The 26,998-nt window shown below is 57.7% G+C and overlaps 1 protein-coding gene across 1 annotated transcript in view; it reads right to left on the bottom strand.

Annotated features, from left to right (window-relative positions):
- GLI2 (GLI family zinc finger 2) overlaps nucleotides 1–26,998 on the bottom strand; it is a 244,455-nt gene that overhangs the window by 18,754 nt on the left and 198,703 nt on the right. The window contains exons 4-8 of the mRNA XM_035008207.1: nucleotides 19,318–19,520; nucleotides 15,796–15,981; nucleotides 5,329–5,530; nucleotides 3,913–4,123; nucleotides 2,505–2,627 (exon numbers count right to left, since the gene is read on the bottom strand). Of these exons, the coding sequence (XP_034864098.1) occupies nucleotides 2,505–2,627; nucleotides 3,913–4,123; nucleotides 5,329–5,530; nucleotides 15,796–15,981; nucleotides 19,318–19,520 (925 nt within the window). The remainder of the gene's footprint in view (nucleotides 1–2,504; nucleotides 2,628–3,912; nucleotides 4,124–5,328; nucleotides 5,531–15,795; nucleotides 15,982–19,317; nucleotides 19,521–26,998) is intronic.

Below are 26,998 nucleotides of genomic sequence, written 5' to 3'. Positions count from 1 at the left end.
AGTGTTCCGCTGGCTCATAGGCAGCTCAGAGCAAAGCCAGGCAGAGGCAGATGTTAGTTGCTTTCCATTTCACACTATCTACCAAACAGCAGGAATAGTCTGCCTTTCAGAAGAGGCCCCGGGGAAAACATTTACAGCTCAGACTAAGGGGGACAACCTCCCCCACAGTCAGGAGCCCCAGCCCCCACCTGCTCCAGAGACCACGAAGCGGAGGCTGCCGCTCGCCCATTAACCTCATTACTACTGCTGAGTCCATTTCTGGGTGTGGGGAAATTGGCCTCCCGGCTCCTCCGGCTGGCCGCAGACTCAGGCCCCTGACCGACTGTCCACTGGAACTGCAAAGGGCTCCTCTCAGAGGAGCTTCTGGTTGCTTCTCAGAGTGCTTTTCAATTAATGCCCTTGCCTTGAAAAGGCAAACGATGACATGTGGTTTCCTAAGTTCATGGGCAGGCATGGGGTCCAACAAGGAAGGTGCAGGAGCACCCCTGCCCAGGACCTTTAGCTATGGGAGGTCTGTGGGGTCGTGGCCTCCTACACCTGCTCTGCACGGTCAGAAAAACTGCAAACAGACTTCTTATTTCATAAGCCGCATGTCCTGCCCTTTCCCAAGAAGACTCTCGAACGAGCTGCCAGATGGACATGTGAGCGCAAGATGGCACAGGGGCCACAGGTATGCTCAGGCCTCCAGATGGAGCTGGGCATCATCCTTGCCCACGGTTTAGAGGCCTTAAGCAGAGTGGAGATTCATTATGCTGCACTGCCTGCCAAGGGGAAGCATCCACCTTGCAAATGAGCCAGGTCACTGAATCAGGACACTGAGCGACACGGTGACAACCTCTCGTGATAAACGGCTTTCCTTCCACGGACACGTTTGAGGAGCCAGGCCGGGCAGGAAGGAGGGCTTTGTGCTGCCTTTCTGAGTTAGAGGGGTAAGGCAGGGGTGCCCGGGGGCTCAGCGCTTGTCCTCGCCACTACAGCACGTTTATCTCCCCTGGATATGTGCCGTCCTCGTCAATTTCAACGGCCCCCGATGATGGCCAACCTCATGGAAACCATGCATCATGCCGAGATGCTTTGGCATCAGCAAGGGGAGAAAAATTTGTCACCAACTCCTCTGTTTGCCTGACAGTAACAGGACCCAATATTTCATAAAAATTAAGTGCCCAGAGCATGCCCGATGGTTTACAGTTTTGATAAAGGATGGTCTGGCAGATGTTGGGGAGACGGGGACAGGAGGTCCCCTGCATCCTTGGTGTCAAAGCTGGTGATTCTGGAGTAACAGATGGAGATCATGCCACCGTAAGAGGCCTGGGGGGAGGGAGGCTCACCGGTGGGTTCAGCACTTACACTAAGCCCTTCCCATGACAGGCCTTTGCTCCAAGAACAGGGCCTGTCTCTCTCTGCTGTCTCAGAATGTCTGAGTAAGGGGCAAGATCTCCAAAGGGACCTACACAGGGGTTTCAGCCCCACAACAGACCAGTCCCAGGCTCTGGGTTGCTCCATTCCTCACCTTCCTGCCAAGAATCATCTTCCCTTCCTTCCCTCCTCACCACGCCACTCACTCCCTCAAATGTGCATTGAGTCATTAGAAAATATTATTTCGGGGCACCGGGGTGGCTCAGTCGATCAGGTCATGATCTCTGGGTCATGATATCGAGATCCGCATCAGCCTCTGTGCTCTGCATGGGGTCTGCTTGAGATTCTCTCCCTCTCCCTCACTATCCGCCCCCCCCCCCCACCGGATGCACGTGCGTTCTCTCTCTCAGATAAATACATAAAATCTTAAAAAAAAAAAGAAAATATAATTTCATAGCGACTTGGCACCAGTCCCTGTGCAAACCCTGGTGATGTGGAGAACTTCTCCCAAAGGCCACCCTCTCCAAAGCTTACAGTGCAGTGTAGGCACTAGGGTGGGCTCCGAGCAGGAGCCCAGGAGGATCAGGAAAGGGTGCAGTGGCAGTGAGGGCGATGGGGTGGGGGGTGGAATTCCAGGAAGAGGGAGCAACGGGACAGGGGCCATAACCATTCAGGGGCCACAAGCAAGCGAGTGTGACTGGGGCTTATGTGAGGTGCTGGGTGGAGATGGCTGCAGCCCCAGACATCCATCCATCCATCCACACATCCATCCATCCATCCATCCACCCACTCACCCATCGAATCCATCCATCCATCCATCTACCCACTCACCCATCCAATCCATCCATCCATCCATCCATTCATCCATCCGTCCATCCTTCCATCCACTCACCCATCCAATCCATCCATCCATCCATCCATCCAATCCATTCATCCATCCATTCTTTCACGTGACCCGTGTTTGATGAGCATGTGATATGCGGGGTGCTGGGGACACAGCTCTGGTCCTCCCTGAGCTCACGCTGTACCCGCCCACTCTGGTTCACTCATCCATGCAGGCAGCTGTCCATTCATCCATTTGCCACCAGGGCTGAGGTCCCAGGTCCGCTGATCCAGCTGGAGGGTGGCCAGGACAGCCAGCAGGTTACCTGCGTCAGGGTCAATGGGGAGGCTGGCCGCAAGCCCTCGGCCTCTGTCTTGACCTTGCTGCGCTTATGAATGACGATGGGGTTGACGGTGCTGCTCACAGCCGACTCGCTGCTCGGCTTGTTCTGAAGGAGGAGTGTAGGAGAGCCCGTCACACAGGGGCAGGGCGAGGACATGCCAAGTTCTGTTTGGGCTTTACCTCTGGGATCCTCCCCACAGAGACTGGGCCAACATTGGTGTTTGAAGTTTCAGAAGCTGGCTCCCCGTACTTGGTCCTCTGGCCAGGGGCACAGCCAGGGAGAGTCCAGAGCTCGGCCTTCCAACCCCCCACCTCCATGGGAATGGAAAAGAAACTCTCTGGGAGATGCTGGACACCATCACTCCTGTTCCAACAGCCTCAACTACTCAGCCCTCCGAAGCATGAGAGCAGGGGCAGCTCGGGGTCTGTGGAGAACAGGGCCCGGCCAGCCCAGGGAGCAGGAAAGGGAAGGGCCTAGTTCTTCGGGAGAAGGGGGCTAGAGCCATAGTGTCAGGTGGTGACAAGAGCTGACAGCCGCTGTCTGGGGGCAGGCCCCAGGCGGCCGCCTGGAGTCCTGGGGTGGAGAGAGAGGGCGTCCTGGAAGAGGGGCTTTTCTGGACAGGGTGGAGTCTTGCCTCCCTCCCAGCACGTGGTCACATCTGGGCTGTGCCCTGCCAGGTGGCTGGCCTGGACAATCCCTCCACCTCAAGAACGGTCATCGTGAATGCTAACCAGGATCCAGGTCTACGCAGGGCTCTGTGCACACAAGCTCATGTATGCGCACAATGAGCCAATTAGGCAGCAGGCCCCACTTGGCACATGTATTAGCCCAGGCTGGAAGAACTTTCGGCGAGTCAGGGTCCAAAACACAGTAGGACTGATTCCAGAGCCTATGCCTCTCCGTTCTCCAATACTGTCTCTATAATTCCATTTCCTCATCTGCAAAATGGGGCTTCCCTCACCAAATACTAAAGGCACCCACTGTGTGCAGGCACCGTACCAGCAGGCCCTGCCACACCAAAGGCCTGCTGGAGAGGTCAGATAAGATGGTCTTTTGTAAACTTAAGCTCTAAGACTAAACTGTACAGAGTACTCTGTCTGCCAGCCTCTGACTTCTAGCCTCTCTCTGTCTACTCATCCCATTGATTAGATAGGTGACTGCGGAACTTATCGGCTGGCTACTTGCCAAGGAAAGGTGAGGGTGTCAGTACCCAGCCCCGGGCTCCTGACCCGGCATCCAGCCCTTTTGATCCCATGGCCTCTGCCCAGCAGACATCCCACCAGCCGGACCTGTGCCCAGAGTCCTTCCACAAGTTCCTGACGGGAGAGGGCAACGATCAGCCCTCGCGGGATCCCAAGAGCCCGGTGACCCACCCTGTGCACCCATCTACCTGGGTGCTGTGGCTTGGACAGTTACTGCTGCTGAGCTGCGTGGCCGTGGCGTTGAGAGAGGCGAGGGGCATGGGCTGCTGGGTCAGGAAGGTGGGCGAGGGCTGGATCAAGGGCGGAGTGTGTCCGAAGGCCGAGCCCAGGCCCCTCTGCTGGCTCAGGATCTGCTGGTAGGCCACCGGGTTGATGGGGTGGGGGAAGGTGAAGGCGGGGCTGCAAAGAAGAGCAGACAAGTCAGGGATGGAGGTGGCGGGCAGAGAGGACCCTGCCAAGGCCTGGGAGGGGAGTGTGGCTCACCTCACTGCCAGCAGGGCTTTACCTTGCTCAAGAGCCAGCAGGGGCTCCCCATTGCCTGCCATCTCAGGCCTCCCCTTCTGTGCTCACCCCCGGGCCCTGCCCCATGATGCAGCCTTTGCTCCAGCACACTGGCGCCCAGGAGGAGCCAGGCCTCTCATCCCAACACCCCGGCCCTTCACCGCTCTGACGCCTGAGAGGCACCCCTGCATCATGACTCCCGGACTATCTGAACCCCACTGGGCCCCTGAGGCCGGTCCTGATGCCCCCTTGTCCAGGAAAGGTGCCCTGGGGCCTCGAGCTCACAAGGTCCCCTCTCTTCTTTCACTTCTACTGGGGTTCTAGGCCCCTTCTATCGTCGGTGTATGGGCCACTCTTTCCAGAACAGGATACTAAGGAATAAGGGTGACCTCCGACCCTAAGCCATACACGGGTGGTCTGTGGCTTCCTCCTTACTTTCTCCTGCATCACTCACTCTGGGGGCGGGAGAGGGGAGCCAGCTGCCATGGCGGGAGGACGCTCAAAGCAGCCTTACGGAGAGGCCCCTGTCACGAGAAATAAGGCTCCTGCCAACGGCCGTGTGAGCAAGCCACGTCGACATGAGTTCAGTCAAGGTGGTTGGGTCTGAGTCCTAAAGCAGCCTTGGGCTGCGTGGTGGGGGTGGGGAGGATGGACACAAAGGCGAATGGTGTCCATGAGGTTTGGGTGTGCCATGCCGTGACCACAGCGGGAGGCCTGCGTCCAGCCAGAGACCTGGCGGCACCCAGGTCACTGTCATGCCTTGCGTGGTCCCCAGCGCCGGCCAACAGCCGTGGCTGCTCCACGACACCTCTGAAATACTAAGAAAGCCACCTTTGGTTCCATGACGGAATCTTTCATGCCAGGCCCGCTAAGCGTCACTTTTCACACCAGAAAGCGTGCCTGCGGGCTGAAGGAGCACATGGGGCCAAACTCAAACGTCGGCCCATTTCAAAGTCCTCGTTACCGGTTTTGAATTCCTGAACCAGTTGCAAGTGCGCTGATTCACAAATGCAGCAACAGGTCCTGTCTTTCTCCTCGGGATGAAAGCGCGGCCCCTCCCCACGGGGCCCCCAGGCGGCCTCCCCCTGGCGGCCGGGGCTCACCTGAGGGTGCCTGCCGACAGGTGCCCGTAGGAGCCGCTGGCCGCTGAGCTGCTTCGGGAGTTGTTGATGTAGGCCACCAGCGAGTTGGGGGACGTCCGGATCATCCGCTGCAGGTCCAGGCTGGCGTCCGAGAGCGGGGAGATGGACAGCGCCCGCTTGCGGCTCAGGCGGGGCGTCACCCGTGGGCTGGAGAAACGTGACACTGTGGGGACAGCCAACGCCAGGCGTCACTGTGCTTGTAGGGGCATAGAATCGGGGGAGGGGACTGGGTGGGGGGGGACGGCGGGGAGAGCCTTTGAGGACGGTCTAATGAGAACCGCCGGGGGCTCTTGGGCAAGGGACCTAGCCTGTCTCAAACTCAGCTGGCTTCTCTGCAGGATGGGACGGATCCGCGCACGGTGTGGCGAGGCTGGGAGAGACGCAGGTCAGTGCTTGGGTGAGAGAATACGCTCACCGAACATAAATGAGCGCCCTCACTGTCAGTTTTGCAGAGAGCAGGGCGGGAGTCAGCAACGCCCAAGGCATGGCAGTAAAGTACACACACCATAAGCGCCCAGCAGCTCGGCGGCCTCTCACGAAGCGAACCCACCTGTGACACCAGCACCAAGCCAAGACACGGCGTGGCCGGCACCTTTCCAGACCCCCCCCGAGGGCAGCCCCTGTCCGGCTCCTGGAGCCGCCCGAGGCTTCGGGAACCTGTCACCTTCAGCACTCACGACGCGCAGGCATCCCCCCACCGCTTGCAGAAGCTCTCACCCCTCACCCATACAGAGCTGCGAGAAGGGAGGACAGCCTGCCCTGCACGGGGCTGCCTTCATCCTGGGTCACACTCCCCTGCCAGGGCTCCAGACTGCTCCTTCACACAGTCCCCGCCCCCCGTCAGGGTTCTGGGTCTTTCCTCTGGACAAACAGTGGCCTAGGAATGGTCTGACAGCATCACGGGGCAACTCCCACGTGCGAGTTTCTGCTCTGTCCAGACCCTCCCTGAGCCCTGGTTTCTTCTCCGTGATGGGGTCTCCTGGTTCCGACCTCCGGGGCTGTGGTGAGGAGGAGAGCAGGTGACGTGTGTGAGCAGCACCTGCCCCACGGCAGGGGCACCCAAATGCACGGCCATGGTCCTGCGTTTCTGGACACCTGGGCTGACACCTCTTTCTGTGCCCCTTCAGTGGCCTCCCGGTTCCCTTTGGGCTGCCGGGGTCGTCCGGATATAGCTCTAGTAGCTGCCGGTGCTTGGCTGTTCCTAGGCTTGTGATGTCCTCCTTCTTCCCTTCTGTCTGTTCAGAACTGCTTGGACCCCGCAGGTCCCCCTCCTCCAGGGAGGCAGCAGGTTACCCTGGCTGCAGGGTTGGTGTGTTGGTGCCTTGTCCCCACAGCTGTGGGGACACCAAGGGCAGGGCTGATGGCCTGTGGATCTCTGACCTCCATCCCCAGTGCCGACCAGCCCGAGAAGGCTCAGGGCATGTTCAGCCTGTGTGAGTGCAGAGCCCGTAACTACCACCTGCAGAAGTTTCAGCAGAGCTCCGGCCCCACCACCTCATGCCCTGGCGCTCCCCCCCACCCCAACCCCTCCACTGCTGGGCCCTGGGGAACCCATGCCCGGCGCTCCCCCAGCCGCTCACCCTTGGCTGGCAACCCCGGGAAGCCCCTTTCCTCGTGGGCCACAGGGATAAACACCCTCTGAGGCTGTGCAGAGGACAGATGAGGCCGCAGAATCTGTCTGAAAGGTAGCTCCAGGTCACTAGGGGTATCCTGCAGGGCTGAGCTCAGCGGGTTCCCACCACCCACACAGCAGAGCGGGAACCGGGGAACCCGGGAGTTGGCTTGACGCCTCCCATCCTCACCTCCTTCCTGAGTCTGCCCCCAAAGCTGCTGACAGGTCCCCTTTCTCCCACCCTCCCCCAACTCCTTCCAGCCCACCACTAACCCTGGTCATCCTTGAGCCCTTAGCTAATTGCTATGTGGATGGCACATGCCTCACTGCAGCCCGAGAGAGCTCTTTAATGTGTAAATCGAATCGTGTCCCTGTGCCCCCTTCTCCAGAGCTCCCCAGTGCTATTAGGAAAAAGGCCCAAATCCTCAGGGTGGCTTCTTGGCAGCCCTGTGGGTGTCCCCTGCCCACCTCTTCAGCTTCATCCTGCCCACGTCCCCAGGCTCTGCAGCCAGCCACATTCCAGCTTCCCCCTCAGGTCACCTGCCTCTCCACATGGGGCCTTTGCACATGTAGATTTCTCTGCCTGAAGTGCTCCTCCCTCTTCTCTGTGCTCAGACCTCAGGGGGTTACCACCTTCCCAGGGAAAGCATCCTGACATCCTCTGTTGGGAAGGTTCCCCGCCCCAGTCCAAACAGGTGTCCATCGGCAAGCCTGCATCTGCTGGTGTGGTTTTCCGATGGCTTCTGGCTCTCCCGCCTTCAGGCGCCAGGGACTGGCGTCCTTCCCCCCTCACTCCACATGGATGCACAGACAGCGGGCTCAGCGGTGAGCCCAAGTGCGAGATGGTGACGGCTGAGCCACCCGCACAGGCACGCTGTGGTGAGGGAGAGCAGAATCACAGCCACGGAGAGTCAATATTTATGGACCGCCTGGAAGGTGCTAGATGCTGTTCTAAGCGCTCAAATGTATTAACTTGTTTATCTCTGAAGTATTAAATAGTGTAAAATTGCCCTAGAAGGAAGGGGCTGTTATTACTCTCATTTTACGAATGACAAAACAAGCGGCTTGCCCAAAGTCGTACAGCCAGGGGAAGTACAAAAATGGACTGGAGGTCAGGCAGTTGGCCGCCAGACCACTCGGCACACCGCCTCTGCCCAGGGTGGGGAGGCGAGGCATCTTTCGGGGAAGGATGTCCTGGAGGGTTGGGGGCTGGGCTGGACAGACACACATACACACCATGTGGGGACACACAGCTGCGCTAGCCAGCCACACCAAACCCAACACTTAGTGATCGCATTGGAGCCCATGACTCAGCCTCCTGAGCCTCTCTTTGCCCATCTGTACAATGGGGGCAGGGCAGCTCGGCTTGCTGGGTTATTGTGAGGACCACCCAGAGACCACGGAAGTGCCTAAAACCCAGCGGACCTTCTAAAGTGAAACTGAGAGTTCACGTAGCTTCTTTAGGGGCGAGGAGGATGGTTTCGATGGGCAGGGTGAGCCTAACGCTAATACTGCAGTAAAGGACAGCACGTCTAGAAAACACGATTGGGCCACATAGCACACCCACCACTAAAGCATTCACTCATCTGTCCATTCACTCGGGCTCCTTTAGGCTTCTTTGTTCTTATTTATTGAGTTCACGCCTTGTCAATCCTTACTTCGAAGGAAAATCAAAGATGCAAACGTGAATCTTCCCAAAGATTCCTATTACTTACGGACTGAGTGGCAAATGGAGAAATATGAGGTGAGGGAAGATCTAACATCATATAAAGGAAGAAATACACTTGTCTGTGTAATACATTTTTTAAAAAAGATTTTGTGGCTAATATTTGGATTCCCACCCTCTCCTGTGCCCCTAACAAGAGGAAACAGGCCAAATCTGACAGTGATATTCATCTCTGTTATACCCACCCCTCAAGGGAAATATATTTATTAATGCACCTCTTCCCTTGATAAATTACTAAATAGAAAGAAAATCCTGGCACTCATTTCCTGTGGCTTCTCCGGTGATTTATGACTGGAGAAGGGCAGAGTCATGGCATCCATTCATCTGTGGATGAGTCTGTGCTGATTTCTGTCAGCCGCCAAGTGACCGGACACCAGCCGGCCTTCACCTGGGCAGACGCCGCCCGATACGACCCACTCCTGTTGCCATTGGCATCTGCACCCTGTTTCATCCACTAGGTCTTTCTTTTGCTCGTTCGTGTGTTAGTTCATCCTCATCCTCCCATCAGCCCCCTGTCAGTGTTGAAAGCATGCCAGGCGTGGGGCTGGTCACTACAGAGGCTGCAAGCAGGGAGGACCCTCAGCCCTGGTCTTCTGTGAAGCTCACTGTCCAGGGGAGTGATAAAAGTAGTAGTCACAGTACTAGGCCACGTTCGCTAGGTGCCTGGGGTTGCCTTAGCTAGGTCCAGAGTGCCCAGGGACATTGCTGCTTTCCCGGGGGCAGCCGGGAAGGGCAGGAGATTTGAGAACAGGCCCTGGGCCCAGGCAGACCACGTTCTGACCCTGCCTGACTGCTCTGAACTGGACCTCCCTGAGCTGGTTCCTCACCTGGAAGATGGGCCCAAAGGACCCACCTCAGGTCCTTTGGTTAGTGCTATGGGCTAGTGATCAGCATAACACCCATACTCCAGGTGGACACCCTGAGGACCCAGGAACCAGGGCTGAGGGCAGCAGGAGGGATGCAAGGACCTGTCTCCACGGGGCCTGCTCAGCGCAGGTGTGACACCAGCGATGGAGAGAGCTGCGACCCAGCCCGACACCCCAGGAGCCTTTTCTGGGCCAGATGCTATCCTGAGCATGGGGCTGGGACACGCCTCCCCTGGGGACAGCAGGATCCAGCCTTGTGGCCTGACTCGTGGGCTCTGAATCTTCAACCGGAGCATTCCTGCATATCCCTGCCCCAACCACTATCTTCTGGACTCAGCTGAGGAAATGCTCTAAGGAAACCCAGCTAGAGGACCTTAACCTGCCTTACACTTAGCTGTCCACAGCCCCCTCACCCCGTCTTATGGGGGAAGTGAGAACACTTAGGCTTTGGAGCCCAGAGGCTGACCATTTCCTAGTTCTGTGATGCAGACAAAGAAACTTCGGGCGCAGGGCCTCAGGTTCCGCGCCTGTAGAGTGACTTCATAATGCTGGTCTCTCAGGACTGTGAGTGCAGGCTCACCAGATGAGCCATACACACCAGTCAGCCTGGGCCTGCACCCACACGGCGGTCCTGCCCCTCTGGGCCCTGCAGCCTGCTCTCCTCTGCCTCAGTCTCCCTCCTGTCTGCAGGCTGAGCACAGCCTCCCTGCCCGACTGAGGACTCCGACAGTCCCTCCACAGCTCCTCCTGCCTCTATGTGGTGTGATCAGTGTAATTGGTTTCTGAAAACCCCCTTGGACCCACAGGCGGCATAAAGAACGGGCGTCAGAATGGAGGTGACATCCAAGTCAAATTAGTGTCAATATGACAATAAAATATACAGCTCGGAGGAAATATGGGCTGTAAACAGACAACATTTCAATCGGAAACATTTCAATCTTCTCAATGTGGTGGGAGGAGGAGGGGGAGGGGCTGTGGCAGCTACCATTCTGCTGTTAAATCACCAATATTCAACCGCATAAAACAAGAAGATTCCATTTTAAGGCCCTGGTGACAGCCAGTGAATCCCCCGCCCTCCAGAGAACCGGGAGGCAGAGTGATGGCCTTGGACTCCCTGACCGGTTATCCATTACCTCCCCGAGCAGCATCACTTCCCACTCTTCCTGCTATCAATCAGCCTCCTTTAAAAACAGGAGGCAGCGGGCCTTCATCGACCACCAGGAGGCTGGGAAGCCCGCGGCAAGGGAAGGACACAGGAGATGCCCTGGATCCCGCCCACGGCCCAGCCCCGTGCCCTGGGAGGAGGGCAGGGCTTGCATCTGCACTCCAGCTAGAGCCCCATCAGAGGCCTCTCTGTCCCCCTGCCTCTCCCCCACCCCCGTGGGGGTTTTCCTCAACATAGGATGTGTACTCTACCCAGATGAGGTTATTTTAGGCCTGATGGAGACAGGGACGTGGATGCCTTCCTCATATATGATCAGGTTTCCCATATGAGAAAAAATATACCAATTTTACTTTAAGATCTATTTATTTAACCCCCAAAGGTGAGTGTATTAAAAATGTATCATTAAAGAATCGTATTGATGGCACTTGGCTCAGGTAAAAACGGTGGTGGTGGTTTGTCAGCGAGCAGGCGGGGGACACCTGCCCTGGTGGGTGTGGACCCAGGTGGCCTTCCTGCACCTTCTCTGCAGGTCGCTCACATAGTCCGGCAGACCTGGCCTCCACACCCCAGCTTGACATTCAAAGCCTCTGGAAAGTTCTCTCCTCTTGGAACATGAAGGGAAGGAGCTGAGAAAGGAGGCCGGGGTAGGTGGGGTGGCCTGGGGATGGATATTCTTTGTCCTGCCAAGGAGCACCCTGAGCGCATGACTTGGCACGCTATGCATCGCTGCGTCCCTAGCACCTAGAACCATGCCTGGCACATAGGATATGCTCAAGAAATACCTTCAGAATGAATGAGAGAGAGAGAAGGAGAAGAAACACACCGAGAGGGAAGGGTTAGTCTCAACTTCCCACACGCTGAGGCCCCCTACACCTGCACAGAGCTTACGTGTCATAGCCATGCTTATGGGAGGCTTCCTAACATGAACACACATGTCCTCAGAGAGTCTCAGGACCCTTCCACAGGTGGGCTCTGAACTTTCACAAGTCTCTCTGGGAGAGTCTGAGCAGAAAGAAACTCAATGGGAAGGTCTCTCCCCAGACCCCAGCAGATGGGACGAGCAGAAAGCACCGGAGCTGGTGGGTTCTCCCTGCTCCCCAGTTTATAGGAGGGGAGAGGCTGGGGACAGCCCAGAGGCAGGCCTGGGCTATGAGCACTGGAGTCTCTTTGGGATGCACGTGACCCGCACATCCACGTGGGCATCAGAGCCAAACAGAAATGCCTAAAACATTTTTAAAAGCAGAAGCAAAGGTTCTGGTTGTAGTTCAAACCGGTTTGAAAAGAAAAACTGTATTAAGTAATGACACATACAGGATATCATGTTGGACTACTCTTGATTTGCTTGGATCATAAGTGACTGGGACCAAAGGAAAAGAATCATCCATTCCTGAAATCCTTCAGGGTTCAGAAAAATCCCCTAGCCCCACCCCATGCCTCAGCCTTCGAAACTGATCTGCCTGCTCGGGCCCACGATGGACACTTCCCTCTGCACCCCGGAGCCAATCACGTTCCCAAGAGGAGAGGTGGAGAAAGGATGGTGGGTGGGTGTGATGAGTCCGACGTGAGCTGGACGCTCTCACGCCCACTGGTGAGCTCATCTCCCATTGCTCCGGCTCAGCCCCAGATGCTGCCAAATGCGGAGCGCCCCCAAGAACAAAGCGGCCGTGTTCCCAGCCACCTCCCCGGCTCCCTGCAAGCCGGCAGCTGCTTGCCTCAGCACAGTGTCTTCCCCAATCAGTTTGCATCTTTCCATCCTAGGGTTTTTTGTAAGTGTCACTCAATCAGTCACTCTGCAAACACGGAGGCCTGCTCCTTGGCAGCCAAGCTCCAGGACGTGGAGGGCTCCCCGGTTTGTTAACAAGGCAGCAGCACCCAGCGGGACAAAAGGGCAGGAGCGCGAGCACTCGAGAGCGGATGCGGTTGAGCTGGGGCTGGATTTGGGTGCAGGGCTAAGCTGGGCAAGGCTGGAGGGAGTGGCATTGCAGGCAGAAGGTGCCCGGCCATTGTCCAGGTGGCTGCAGATGGAGCGGGGCGGTGGGAGGTGGTGTACAAGGCGGGGGAGATGAGGCTGGAGGGGAAGGCCACTTAAGCCACATTATAAAGCCTGAATCTTGCCCTGAGGGTGATGGAAGCCATGGGGGCGCAGAATGGCGGAGGGGATGCAAGATCCCTGCTAGGCAGCTTGGAGGCTGAGGGACCCTGAGCTGAACAGCAGTGCAGGGAGGGCGGCAAATCCCAGGAAGGTCGGGGGGTGGGGGTTGACAAGTCAGATGTGGCAGACCTGGGGCTGGGACCAATGGGAGGCATGGGGCGGTGGCCAGGAGGAGTCGTGGCGCTGGGGTAAGCACGGGGTGGACAGAGACAAAAGTCCCGCCGGACGGGAAGATACGGAAGAGGGAAAAGACTACTCGAGGAAAGAGAATGGAACGAGTACTGATAAGCGGCTACTGCGCGCCAGGCATTGAGCCAAGTGCATACGCACGATCTTACTCAACAGTGTGTCTAGTTCAACCAGCACGCGGGGCTGGGAATCGCTGTCCGGACCCCATCCAGTGTCCCCACCACCTTGGGCCAGCTCCCACAGTGGGGACGCGTGCAGAGGCGTCACTGGCCTAGACGTGCCTGAGGCTCACTACCCAAACTCCCTTCCCATGGCCCCGCCTCGGGGCACCCCGCTCGGGCGCAGCTGCTCTGGGCTGAGCTGGAACGCATCTGGCCCTGCAGGCCCTCCCCTGAGGTCCCGGCTCTCAGGGCGTCAGACGAGTTGTGCAGAGGGGTTTGAAACCCCAACTCACAGCCTGGGCAACTCACGTGTCCCCCGTTTGCTCCTCTCAGAGTAGAGATAGGAATTGCAGCCTCAGAAGGTGGCTGAGGGGAATCACAGAAGAGAATGTATGGAAAGGCACAGGATAGAGACGGTTCTGACACATGCACACAGCAGGTGCTCATGTCTGCTCACTCGGCCTCTCCTGCCTTCTGGGGACACCTGCCTGACCAGACCCCTGGGCCGTGGTTTCTCTGTCTGCCCACTGTCCCGCTGGCCTTGTGCCGGCCACCCGGAGGCCTTGGGAGGCAGGCCGTGCGTGGGAGGATGCGACATTCGGACATGGCTATTTGAGCACTGTATTGTACCCGTTGTCTGGTTTCTAATTTGGACAAGTGGCATATACACACAGCTTCACCAGCCGCTGACACCCCACCCCACTCCCTATGGGGAGCAGCGGGGGGCTGTTGAGAGGAGGAGGGCATGTGCTCAGGGGCCAGGCCTTATCTCACACCCCACACTTGTGTGTAGTCCTGGACTGAACTCCATCCTGGGGAAGGCACAGGGGAGGGACAGACCCGGGAGTCAGATTCCAATGGCAGCCCTCGGGGCATGACGAGGGTGACATGGGATAAGAGCCGGTGTTGGGAGGACCCCAGTGCTCTTCCCCAGTGGGGGAGAGGAAGAGAAGGCTCAGCGGGGTTCAGGAACCACGCGAGGTGGCTCTTGTACGTGCGAGGTGAGTAGGGCAGACAGACAAGAAGGATCCAGAGGAGGGGAGAAGAGGGAGAAGGCTTCTGGGGAGACGTCCCAGAGGAGACAAAATCCCAGCCAGGCCCGAGGAAGGGAGGGGCTTGGCTCCACTCCAGCCAATAAGGTGGAGCTGCAGGGGCTGAGGTGGACAGGAAGTCCTGGGGGACGGAAGGAGGCTGAGGGGTGCAGGGGCCCACCCCGAGCCACGTCACCTGGCAGGCATCAGGACTTACCTCTGGAGCCCGTCCCCACCCCCGCTCCACAGGCCCTAGTGCTCCCTACCATCAGGGAGTGGGAAAGCCCTTCCAGGCAGGGATGGAGGATAAAACTGCCGAAGCCACCTACCTGCTCCTTGCTGGGGTCCTAGCTCCACGGCCCTGGATCCCTAGGTATCTCTGGGCTGGGCTCCAGCAACAGCAGGTGGAGTGGTGCTAACTGGGGGAGGTGGGCACTTAGCCTTTCCCCCCTCCTCCCTCCTCCAAGGTGGGGGGCTCCATGCTGTCCCCAGGGGCTCATGGTCAGGGGGCTACAGGCACCCCTGTGAAATTAGGATAGTATTTGGTGGGAGGGGAAGTCTTGGTATATTATGGGCAGCAAGAACTTTATCTACCCAGAACACTGGATCTCCCGCCTGCCACCGGGCCCTGCCTGCAGCCTCCAGCTCCACCACTGACAACCATCCTCTACTTGCTCAGGCCCAAGCCCCTGGTGTTGTCCCTGATGCCCTTCTTTCTTCCTAGCTCTTCATTCGGTCTGGGAACAAATCTTGTGGCTCTATCTAAAACGTGATCACTTCTCCCCACCTCTACTAACTGGACCCCCTGCTTCCGCTTTGCCCCTAAACCTACTCTCAGATCAAGAGCCACAGTGGGATTCCTTTTAACAATAAGTCAGATCTCATTACTCCTCTGTCCAACCCCCTCCAGGGGCCCCATCATGCTCGAGCCAAACAAAGTCTTACCAAGCCCCGACCAGCTTGCATGACCAGCCCTGGAATTCTGGCCGCACCCTACTCCTGTCCCTCACTTATTGTGTGCCGGACATGCTGGCCTCCTGGGTTTTTCTGGAGCTCAGAGGGCACCCAGCTGCCTCAGGCCCTTTGCACTTGCTATTTCCCCTTCCTGGATCCTTCTTCCCGCATATTTCTGTACTGCTCACCTCCTTCAATTCTTTGCTTGAATATCATTTTCCCAGGGAGGATTTCTCAATTTCTTCATTCAAGACTGCACCCCCACTCCACCCGGGGCTTCTTACCCCATTCTTGGCTTTGTCTGTCTCTCCCTACTGCGCTGTTAAGTTCCATGAAAGCAGAGATGAGCGTGTTTTGTTCCCTAGTCTGCAATTCCTGAAACACGTCCTGGCCTGCGATGACTCACTAAGTATTTGTGGGAGTTGCTCAGACTCAGTCCCCTGTGGACAGCAGTCATGGCAGGGATCCCAGATCCCCCCTTAGGGCTCCTCACCTCCAAAAGGAGCAGCAAGCTCCCTCCTCAGCCGCCATCTCCCTCCCGCTCCCTGCCCCCACCCGGGCCCAGCACTCACCATCCACTGGATTGAGGTAGTCGTGGAGATGGGGTGCACTGGCAGCACCCCCACTCTGCATCAGCAGGTCCCCGTAGGGTGCAGGGTGGCCCGCCATAAGGGTCATCTGGTGGTAATAGTCTGAGGGGTTGGTGCCTGGAGGGGGGAGGCCAAACAGTCCCCTCTCCTTGAGGTGCTCGTGGGCCACTGTGCACAGGAGGGAGGGAGAGAGAGAGAAGCCGTCAGGATGTGGCCAAAAAAAAGAGAGAAACACGCACATGGCCTGAGCTGTGTCCCCCCTCTACCCCCCCGGTGCCTGCTGGTTGGTCTTCTGCCCCTGGGTCCCCTCCCCCCACGGAGCAGACAACGTGGGGGGGGATGTGCTTCTGCTGATGGGGAACGAGAGCCCACATGCCCCCATTTCCTCAAAGCCGTAAACAAGTGCTCCCTCCTCCCCCTCCAGGCCCCGCAGGAGCCCAGAGCTGCAGGTCTACAGGGTCCACAGGCCAGCAGAGTCTTCAAAGGAAAAGAAGACGCAAACAAAGGCACGGTGGTGGTCGACAGTTGGGCCAGGTCAGTCTGGCCTGAACGCTCAAGGCGAGATCGCGGGGACCTGGCCAGATAAAGCTCCCGGCCTGGCCTGCAGCTGCAGAACCTGGGGCTGTCTGCCTCCAGCCCTGCATCCGGCCCTGCCCCTGCCCAGGCTCGGCCAGGAGGCAGGGAGGACGAACTCCGGAGCCTCCGGACGGGGCCTGGCACTCGGGGTGCCTCGGCACCTGGCTTGGAACCCAGCAAACCCATCGAGAGGTCTGGCTTTTACCAGCGGTGCAAAATTGGGAAGGGACTCAGTTTTCCATCCATAAAATGGGGGGAATAATACTCGCTACTCAAGTTACTATGAGAAATGAGAGTGACAGCCAGTGTCATGCTGAGCACTTGCTGGGCGAGGGACTCACATTCATTCTCAGGGTCACTGTCCCCACACACTGTGAGCGGAGGGCCACCATTACCATCCTCCACTGGCAGATGAGGACTCTGGCGCTCTCTGCTATTAGTCTTGGCAAATAGCAAAGATCTCATATGCGCTGGGCAGAGAGAAGCCAGTCGATGTGAGCAGCCACCCCCCTCCTTCTCCTCCTCCCCTTCCCCTTCTCCTGCTGTATCCGCTAGAGAGGCCTGGCCTGCAACCAGGGTGATGCCCCACCCTGCCTGCCCTCTCCATGCCTGAAATGCCCTCCTGTCCCCCTCCTCCCTGAAGCCTTCCCTGGAGTGCCCGTTTGTCCTCAGAGCACAAAACGGTCTGTCAGACATGGCCTCTGATGGCTGATGAACTTTCTGGGCCTCATGTGGGCAGGAGCTGGGGCTGGCACAGCTATGTCGTGAGCCTGACATGCTGTCTCTATCCACTCGGGGGCTTGGTTCGGGGCCAGCGAGGGCTCCGGGTATCAGGTATCAGGTCCACCCCCTGCGAAGGTCAGGGCCTTGCAAATTAGCCAAGTGCCCTCTGGTGCTGAACTCATGCCGCCTCTGTCAAGGGGCTGGGGCTGGGATATGTGGCAGAGAGAGGAGCCCCAGCGATGTTTCTGTGGAAATCAGGCATAGAATCAGTGCTCCACAAATGGAAGTCTCCTCTTCAAGGGCAGCCCGGTCTCACCGCTTAGCTCTTCACGGGCTACACCGCGGTCAGCTCAAACTACAGCGTCCTTGTCTTTTCTAGAGACCTGTCTCAGGGCCCTCTGACCCCCGCTTCGGGAGGACTGCCACGTCCTGCCTCCTCCGTAGGAACCCCGTCACCATGCATATTAGTTTCCTTAGGCTGCTGTGACGAGTGAGGACAGACGTGGAGCCAACTGCTCTTCAAACAACAGAATTTCATTCTCTCACAGTCTGGAGGCCAGACCCTATGGCATCAAGGTATCATAGGGCCAAGCTCCCTCCAGAGGCTCTAGGGGATCATCCGTCCCGTGCTCCTTCTAGCGCCTGGGGGTTGCCAGCTTCCTTGGCCTATGGCCACATCACTCTTATCTTTGCACTGTACTCCCATCTATGTCTCTTGTGAGGACACTTATCGTTGTATTTAAGGCCCATGCGGACATTCCCGGATGATCTCTTCACTTCAAAATCCCCAAATAAATCACATCTGCAAAGGCCTTTTTTTTCCAAACGAGGCCACATTCTCAGGTTCGGGGTATTAGGGTGTGGATACATCTTTCCCGGGGGCAGGCAGCCTCCAGCCCACGACACCACGTGCGAGCTTCAAGGTCAGGGCAGTATGTGGATCCTGGCCTGCATCCTCAAACTTTGGGCGGCCCGGAGCTGGCTGGGTCATCAGGAAATGACATGGAGAAGCCCAGGCCCACTTTCCGGAGTTGGTGGCTCAGTGTGGAGGCGGCGTGATCCTTCAGGGCACCCTCACTCGGCCAAGGCCACTCAGAAAACCCACACAGATTTCAGGACGATGAGCCCGATGCTTCAGGGAGATTTTCTGTCCATTCAGAGGCCAGAGTCCTTTTCCTTGTGAAACTCCAACCTGAGCCTCTCAGGTCCAGGACTCGGCTCCAGCTCCTGGTCATAGCCACTAAGTGGGGGAGGGCACATTCCCCCTGGTGAGGACTGGAGGTGGTGACAAGGGACCCATTGGGATCATGTTTCCTGGAGCCTCTGCCCATGGGCTCTGGAGTGCAAATGTCTTCTAGAACTGCCTGGACCAAGAGGCACAATTTCAGTGGGCAGATTGAGAAGGTGCCCCCTGGTTGCTTTTTGAAAATTGCACTAGAAAGTGGCTACCGGGCACCGTGGGGGGTGGCATGGGACAGTGGGGTGGGAACATTTCCTGACAGGAAGACAGGATGGGCACGGCCAGCTCCCGAATGTACTCACTACCGTCCAGTGTGAGTGTGTTCGTTTGTGTGTATCAGTGAGTGGGGATGGGGCTGGAAGTATTAAATTTTTTTTGAAGTATTAAATTTTAGACCTGAAAACCCTATCTGTATTATGTGACCTACCCTTTCTGGTCACAAATTAACTGGATTGGGGTGACCATCTGATCTTTGAGCTGGGCCAATCAATTCTCTCTCAAGCATCTGAGCTGAGGGACACAAGTGAGCCCCTGGTGCTCATCTGTGGAGGCTTGGGGTGCCATTTGGAGGCCACGTGTTGACCTACAAGGGGCACATAAAGCAGATGCAGGCAGAAACCAGCCCGGCTCTGCCTTCCGGCTGCTCTGGGGGCCCAGGTGACACCTCGATCCAACACCCCCTTTACTTAACCAGAAGCAGATTTTGGTTTATTGCCTTGATACCTTATCATTATTATATATAATTTGCATGTAAAAGGGTGCTTCTGAACAGCTCTTTAATGAGCACAAAAACCAATGTTCCGCGGATCATCTTGGCTTTCCCCATTCATTTATGGAAAAACCCGTTGTTCAGGGTGGTGGGGATGAATGTCAACTTGCTCGCTATCCCAGGGGCTGGGGGGCTGGGGAGTCAACAATGTTAAAGTTAGCGGCATGGTTCCCCCAGCATCCCAAGCTCTACTCACCATCAGCGGGGCTGAGACCCCGGGCTGCAGAGATCGCGGGGAGCGTGGGGCTGCTGTGCATGGCACGGAGGTAATGCTCCATGTGGGGGCTCACGTATGGGTGGGGGGCGTTGAAGGGGGACTCCCCAGGGCCGGCGGGGTGTGGGGAAAGCCGGATCAACGAGATGTCGGAGATAACAGGGCTGCCACTCAGGGCAGGAGGCCTGCAGAGACAAAGGAGAGGGGTCAGAAGGCATGGCCTGTTGCAGAAGGACGTGCGTGCGGGGAGCCCTGCCGAGCAGTGGGCGCGGGCACCCTTCATGCGTCCGAATTCTCATACGCTAGCCAGTGCACGCAGGCCGAAGGCGCCTACAGGCTGCTGGGGCCGCCCGCTGGTCTGGTGTTGGCAATGAAGTGTTCGGCACACACGGTCGGACTTGCGGGACCACAGGCCCAGTGGACCACATGCATGTGCCGAGCTTTCCCAGGGCCTGCATGAGGCTGGACAAATGGCAGCAACACAAATCTTTGTTAAATGAACAGAGTCCTGCCTTCTACATGAATGAAAAACAGAAAACACTAGTACCAGGGCAAGATGCAAAGAGCTCGTATTCCTAACAGAATGGAAAGAAGGAGAGGGATCGGGAGAGGCCCCGAAAGTAGAGAATTTGGGGTTTAGTTGGACAGTCACCGCTGTGGACCAGCTGGGAAGGAACAGAGCAGGATTCAAGAAGAGCTCTCAAATGAGGAGCCGTAACTAAAATTCTAGAATGTCCCTTTAGCTCTCCTTACGTGGAATTCCTTTTGATGCTAACAGAGCCTGCCTCCTCAGATGCCCACCCGCGGTCAGGCATGAACCTGGCCTGGTCCCTGTGGCCCGAGCTGGCACTGCTGCAGCCCACCCCCATGTCCCCTGCTCAGCCTTCAAGGGGGCAGCGGCTCCAGTCAGCACAACGATGGCGCCTTTACACTAGGCCTGCCCACTCGGAGTCTCCAAGCAGCTGTTAGTATGTTAGCGCCGGGGTGTTCTGAGGTCATCTACCCCAAAACCTGCCCATCAGAGAAAAATCAGGCTTTAGAGGAGACGTAGCTATGAAACCACAGCTAAGTCACTGTGGACCAGATTCACCAAAATATAATTTTCATTTTTCAGAAAACGGGGTCTCTCTGTGATCCGATGTAGTACCAAGAAAAGAGTTTCGGACAAACCTGCATTAGGATCTCAGCCGTTACCAGCTCAGTCACGCTGAGCAAGCCATTTAACCTCTGCTGAGTCTCAGTTTCTTCAACTGTAAAACGGAGATAATAGTGCCTTTTTCCTGGGGCTGCCTTGAAGAGGAAAGTCCCCCAAATGGTGCGTGAGACACAGCGGTCCATTAATAGCCCAGAGCTCTTATTACAGCATTAGCGCCATACTTGTGGAGGGCAAAACCCAGATGTGCCCGGGAGGCCCTCCACACCGCCCCACGGGAGTGACCTTGGACGTGGGCAAGGGCAGGGTTAGAATACTTCAGAGCGGGGATGGTTTGTCCACCGGCTGGAGCGAACCAGAGAGCATTACTGCTTATGTGGGAGAGTGCTCGAAACCCGTGCCCGCCACACGGGGCGTGCCAGGACCCAAACAGGTGACATCCAGATGTTTCTACATCTGGGTTTCACAAACTCCCCGCTTGGAGGATGTGAGCATTCTGCTACATTTCCTTCTCGCTTTTGCAGATGTGATTGCAATGTGCGTGCAGATCCAGCGAGCCTGCCGGGCCGCTCTTCCACACTGCTGTGCTTTTGTGCACACGGAGTCTTGGGCTCGAGGGCCTTCCCGCATCCTCTACCTCGTCAGGCAAACCCCTTCTCCGCCCTGTAAGCCCAGGGGAGGGAGCGGCTTCGGTGACACCTTCCCTGGAGCCCCTTGTCCTGGCACGAGCTCTCAGCGCCTTCCTCCCTGCTACCTCTGGGAGGTGCCTGCTTCTGGTCTGAGGTTGACGGGTCCATCTCCCAGGTAACTGGGTTCTGTCCGAGATACCTCTACACGCTACCACCTGGCAGGTAGTGAACTAGCATCCCCCAGAGGGATTTTCAAAAGCAGTGATGGCCACACGTTTGTTTCCAGCCACTGAGCTTGGCAGAAGGGAGTCTTTGGGATAAGTCATGCGTCATAGCCCCAAGCTGCTCTCACTCACAGGCCGCCCTTCGAGGCCAGCCCACCTGGAGGGAACTGCATTCAGCGCAAGGGGCTTCAGGGACGGCTTCGCTCTAGGCAGGGGCGCTATGTGTCCCAGGGTAGGTGGGGGGAAGAGAACCAGACTAATTCACCTACTCACCGAGGTTCTGTCTCGCTACCTCGGGCATGCTGACCGGGGCAGGATGGACACTCATGTTCCTGCAACAGGACAGGTGTTCTATGAAGACAATACTCGGAGAATATCACCCATGGGCCGGGCATGTGGGGCAGGGAGAAGACCTCTGTCTGACTCCTGGGCACAGATCTGGGATTGAAGGTAAAACTTCTGGAAGGCTGAGCATACTTCAATAAACACAGAGTGTTCTGGAGAACAGTGTGAGGCACCTCTTGTCCTCAGATCCCTTAGTCGTCCCCCGAACACTCGAGGTAGGGTGGGTTCCCAGGGCCTACAGGACACTGGTCAGGGTTGTGGTCACTGAAGCCAGTGGCCCTAAGTGGCCTGCCCAAGCTTCTCTGGCACCAGGGTCTCCCTGTAGGGCACACTGATAACAGCTGAGGCCTCATGAGACAAACCAGTGACTATATGGGGAGTTAAAGGAACACATTTAGGGCCCACAGAAGCCCTGGTATGTCCAAGGGGACCCCCACTCCACTGGCCAGATGAGTGTCCAAAGCAGGAGGCTGGAGACGTGTTGTCATGGCAACAAGCACACCACTGCGGGGGCTGCCCTGGCGGGGGCTGGACTCCAACCCAACCTAGCAGTTGGGCCTGGATGCCCCCGCATGGAGGAACTGGGACGTTTGTCTTCATACCTCAGTTATCACCCTTCAGGGGAGTGAACTCTGCGGCTCTCTTCCCATCACAGGTCACCAGGGGAACAGGGAGCTCATTCTTCCAGCGCACCCCGGGCCCTGTCTCAGACCCGGGGCTCAGAGTGGAGCCTCTGGAGCTCCTGGCAGGGACGTCCAGCCGGCCTCCAAGGAAGCATGGGCTGCGTGTCCATCTGGAATATTTGTGAAAACTCTGACACCAACAATCGCCCAGGAGGACTCAGGGTCCAGAGAGAGAAGTCGCCCCTCCAGGCTGTGTGGCCAGAGAGAGACACAGGCCAAGACTCAACCGGAGTCTGCCTCATTCCCCGGCTGGTGCTCCCCTCATCCCAAGGGCCGCCCCACCCCCACAGGGATCACTGCGAAGGCCTCCCTGTTTCCCTGGGCGCGGAGCTGAGAGAGGCCACTGCCTCCCGACCAAAGCAGATTCGATAGGGTTCGCTGGTGAGACAGGCCAGCTCCCAGGGCTGATTGAGAGTACACAGAACAGCCCCTTGCTCTTCCCAGGGCCAGGAATGCTGTCCCTGCTAGGCCTGGGAGCTATGGGAGCGAGGCCGGCAGAGCCTATCATGAAGGCACAACCAAATGCTCTTCTTTCATAAGCAGAGCAGGCCTGGATTCTGGAGGCCGTTTGGGGGGGGACCCAGGGCCCGGAAGCATTGGGCGGGGCTGGCATCTGGGCACCGCCTGTGCCTTCGAAAGCACCAGTTCTCCCGCGAACTCTGATCTTTCCCACCTAGCTGGGTGGCCTCGGCCAGCATGCTGCCCCTCTCTGGTGCCTCCCAGGGTGAGGCACATGCAGGGGGTTAGCGAGCATTAACCCCCTTCCCTTCCCTTCTCTGCAACAAGTCAACTCGGGGGTGGAGCATCTACTGACCTGGACACCCAGTACCCAGGACAACAGCAGCTTCAGCCAACACAGCTGTGGATGACTATCCAGACACCTCCTCCGGGAAGCCTAATCTCAATAAAAAAAGTCACCAAGAAGGCGCTTCATGCCCATTTTACAGATGAGGACACAGCCTGTGAGGCTAGGTCCCTCCTTGCCCAAGGGCACCCAGATAGCAGGTAGCGGGACCACCCCCGACCCAGGTGGGTCTGGGCCCCAGCCTATGCTGTGCCTGACCTCCCTGGGCAGAGAAGTGGGTGCTCCTGATGACTGTGGTTTCCCATGAGCAGGGCTCGGCGGGGGCGCAGGGTCAGGCAAGGGCAACACCTGAGAGCAGAACAGCTTTCTTCCCACTCTGTTTCAGCTTCGTTTCCACTCCCGCTCCATCACCACGCACAAGCCAATCCAGCTCTCAGGAGGGAGTTGGAACCTCTCCCTCCCACTGTGTTGTCAATGACTGATAAGGATCCAGGGGGCACAAATGTTCCAAGAGGTTATCATTTTGACAGACCCAACCAAGCAAAAGGAATGAATCTAAAATGGCAGAATTCCAAGCATCATTAATGCACATGGGGGAGCAGGGAGCTCCCCAGCAGCCCCGACCATCACACCAACTCTGCCAACGTTCAAGGCAGGTCCTTCCGGGAACAGGGCTCCTCTTGGGTCCATCCTAGGGCCCAGCAGAAAGTTCCATGCATGCTGGGTGCTGCCGGTGCTCACGAGCTGACCCCAGGAAAGATGTCTGCTGGTGAAATCCGAGCCAGCACTTCAGGCTGACCCCCAGCTACCCCTTCCCTTTCGTCTTGCATGTCCACACCATTGGCCGTGGGGGCCCAACCCAGGTCTCGGCTGTGGCCTGTCCTGGCCTTGAATTCTGGCAACTGGGCAGAGACTCGAGGAGGTAGCCTTGAGGGTGAGAGGAGGGGCCAACTGCGTGAGCTCATTTTAAGAGATGCTCGTGTTCTCCTCTGTCGTATGCACGCAGGTACACTCACACACCTGCCGGCTGCCATCAACTGGATTGGCCAAGCCAGCCTTGCTGCCAATAGCTTCCCTTGTTCGTTACCCTTATGCATTGCTTTCTCCCCTGCGGTCCGACTCTGAGCTCATCTGAGCCTGATTCTGCCATCCTTGGTCTGTTGGTTCATATTCCTGACAAAGTCGTCCTGGGCGCTTGCTCTGGGCCCAGGACCTATACGGAGCTCAGAGCCCAAGAGGCAGACCCACAGGTCAGGTAAGCATCGGACAGTTTGATAAAGACCCCGCCCAGAGGAAAAAAAATGATCTAACTCTGCATGTAAGCATAAAGGAAGGCTTCTCAGAGGAGGTGACATTTGGGCTGGGTTCTGAAGGATCAATAGGAGTTTGTGAGAAAGTGTATGACACTAAGAAAGGAAGCAGCATGCACAAAGAAAGGCTGATGTATAAGGATATGTGTGTGCAAAGGCTATGCCTGGATGGGGGAGCAGAGCACTTGGGGCTGGATCTATATTGGACCCACTTCATTTCTTCTCCAGGGGCTAGGGACCATGTGACCTGAGCCCAGCTGATCAGTGCATTCCATGTTCCCGGGTACTGTGATCATTTCAGAGATGGGCATATGCCTAAGACAGCAGCTTTGGCTGGACTCTTTGGGGAAGAAGGATTCTCTGTCCACACGAGTTGCTATGCAGGTAGGATGCAAGCCTGGAGCTGCCAGGGACCATAAGGGAAGAGGCCAAGACTGAAGATGATACAGAGTGTCAGAGCTGGAAGATGTGGGCTCCGGTTCTTGAATTGAGCCCCTAGTACAGATCCTGCTTCACCAGAAGTTAGTTGCGTTGGCCTTTTCATTCATCTGAGCCAATACACTTGTTTGTTTGAGCTGAGTTTTTCTATCATAGGCAACTGCCAAGGCAAGCCTTAACGAACACAGCCTCTCCCTGCCCAGAGCGATCTGGGGCCCAGCGTTCTGCAAGGCAGATCGGAGCCGTTGTTCCCAGGGCCTGCCCACATCCCCGCCCACAGGACTGAAGGAGTGGGTCCAGGTGACCTGCCTGGGGCCGCTGAGGCTGCTGAGAGCAGCTGTGGGGGCCCTTCCATGTGTGGGCGTGAGGCAGAAGCAGGGGGCTCTGGGTAAGAGTAACGGCCACCTGCCTCCACGTGTGCGGGTGTGTGCGCGCTCGTGCACGTGCGAGCACTCTGGGGACGGGCAGCAGTGGCCTGTGGTGGGGCCCAGCTTCCTGGGCAGTCGAGGGCTCCCGCGCTTCCTCCCAGTAGGGGCACTGGCCGCATGGCCGGGCCAGCCTCCTTCTCCCCGAAAGCTGCAGGCAAAGCCACGAAAGGGCATCTCGGGAGCAGCATCTTTCCTCGACCTTCTTCCCCTCCCTTCCCTATCGGGAGGGGGGCCTGGCCCAGCCCCTGGGCAAGATTTCAGGGCCAGGCCCAAAGACCAGGATGGTAGGCAAGGGGAGAGAGGACAGAGAGAATGGGCTGAGCCAGCGGCGACCTCACTGGCCGGTGGCTGTTCCGGGCTCACGCGCCGCTGCGGCAGGGAAGCTGCAGCCCCCGGGGTGGTCAGCCTCCGCCGGATGCCAACGGCACGCAGCACATGCAACTCTGCAAGGCAGGTTTCGGTGCAGAGTGAAACCGCGGTGCAAGGCGGTAAGCGAGACTTGCCCAAGGCTGCAGAGCTCTAAGTGGCAGCGAGGAACGGAAGCTGGCCTTTCTGCCTCCACCAGGCAGGTGCGGCGCTTGGACATCCCCCACGGTCCACCCAAAGGCAAGCTTCTGCCTCCGCTGTCTTGCCCTCGACAGGTTCAGCTCGGTGTCCCTTTGCGGACATCCCCTCCGCTGGCCCTCCTGCCCACCCTAGCTGGGGTGGGGTGCAGGCCGAGGGGAGCCGGTCACACCTGCGGCCGGAGCCTGGGCTTCCTGGGTCTGAAAGATGGCTCTGTCACTTACGGCGGGCCTCGGGTGTGCTCTCCACCCGGAGCCTCTGCATCCTGGCCTGCGGGATGGGGCGGTGGAGCCTGCCTGAGGGCGGTGGTGGGACGGCATGGGCTCCGTGGGCAGTGCAGCCCCGGGTGCCCAGTAGACACCCACCCATGTCCTTTCTCAGATTTAATGGATGAGCAAAGAGAAGACTTGCAGAGTGTGGAGTGGACCCAGCCCAGTCTTTCAACATCAGGTCCTGGCCCCTTCCTCACGTGCTGGCTCAAGATTTCTGGAGGCAGATGAAAGACAAAGCCATGGCCATGAGAACCTCACACAGCCACAGGTGCCTCAGCACCAAAGTGGCTGGGCCCGAGCCAGCACGCCTGCGCTCTCGGCTATGGGCGCCATCCCGGGGAGCTAGTAGGATGGGGATGTGGCCTTCGAGGGTGTACGGCTCCCGCAGGGCTGGACGGGTAAGACTGCTTGATGGGAGGAGCAGGGAGGGCATCTGACCCCCCAGTGCAGCCTGAGCCAGGGCGCAGGGGCAGGAACCAACGCGCTCCTTACCGCGGTGAGAGGCAGGGAGGAAGTGCAGGGATGGGGCCCCGGTACCCCACCCATGGTGCTGTTTGGAGAGGCAGAACAATGCAGAGCTGAGGGGTGCTGACTCATCCAGACTCAGCATGAGCCACTGGGGCAGACTATCCCACCTGGGGGGCCAGGAGCCAGAAGCAAGGACCCTTGGCAACCTGGAGAGGCTCCTGATGGCTTTGTTCTAAGACCTTCTGTGCGGGTCAGTCAGGCCGGAAATGGGCAGGAATGGACACTTTGCATCCCATTTCACAGACAGCACTACTGAGACCCAAAGCAGCAAGGGCACAGTGATG

Source organism: Mirounga leonina, unplaced genomic scaffold (genome assembly GCF_011800145.1).
Source record: "Mirounga leonina isolate KUSES-001 unplaced genomic scaffold, KU_Mleo_1.0 Mir_151, whole genome shotgun sequence".
NCBI lineage: Eukaryota > Metazoa > Chordata > Mammalia > Carnivora > Phocidae > Mirounga > Mirounga leonina.
The sequence above is the reverse complement of the archived record's forward strand: the minus strand, read 5'-3'. Positions and strand labels throughout refer to the sequence as shown.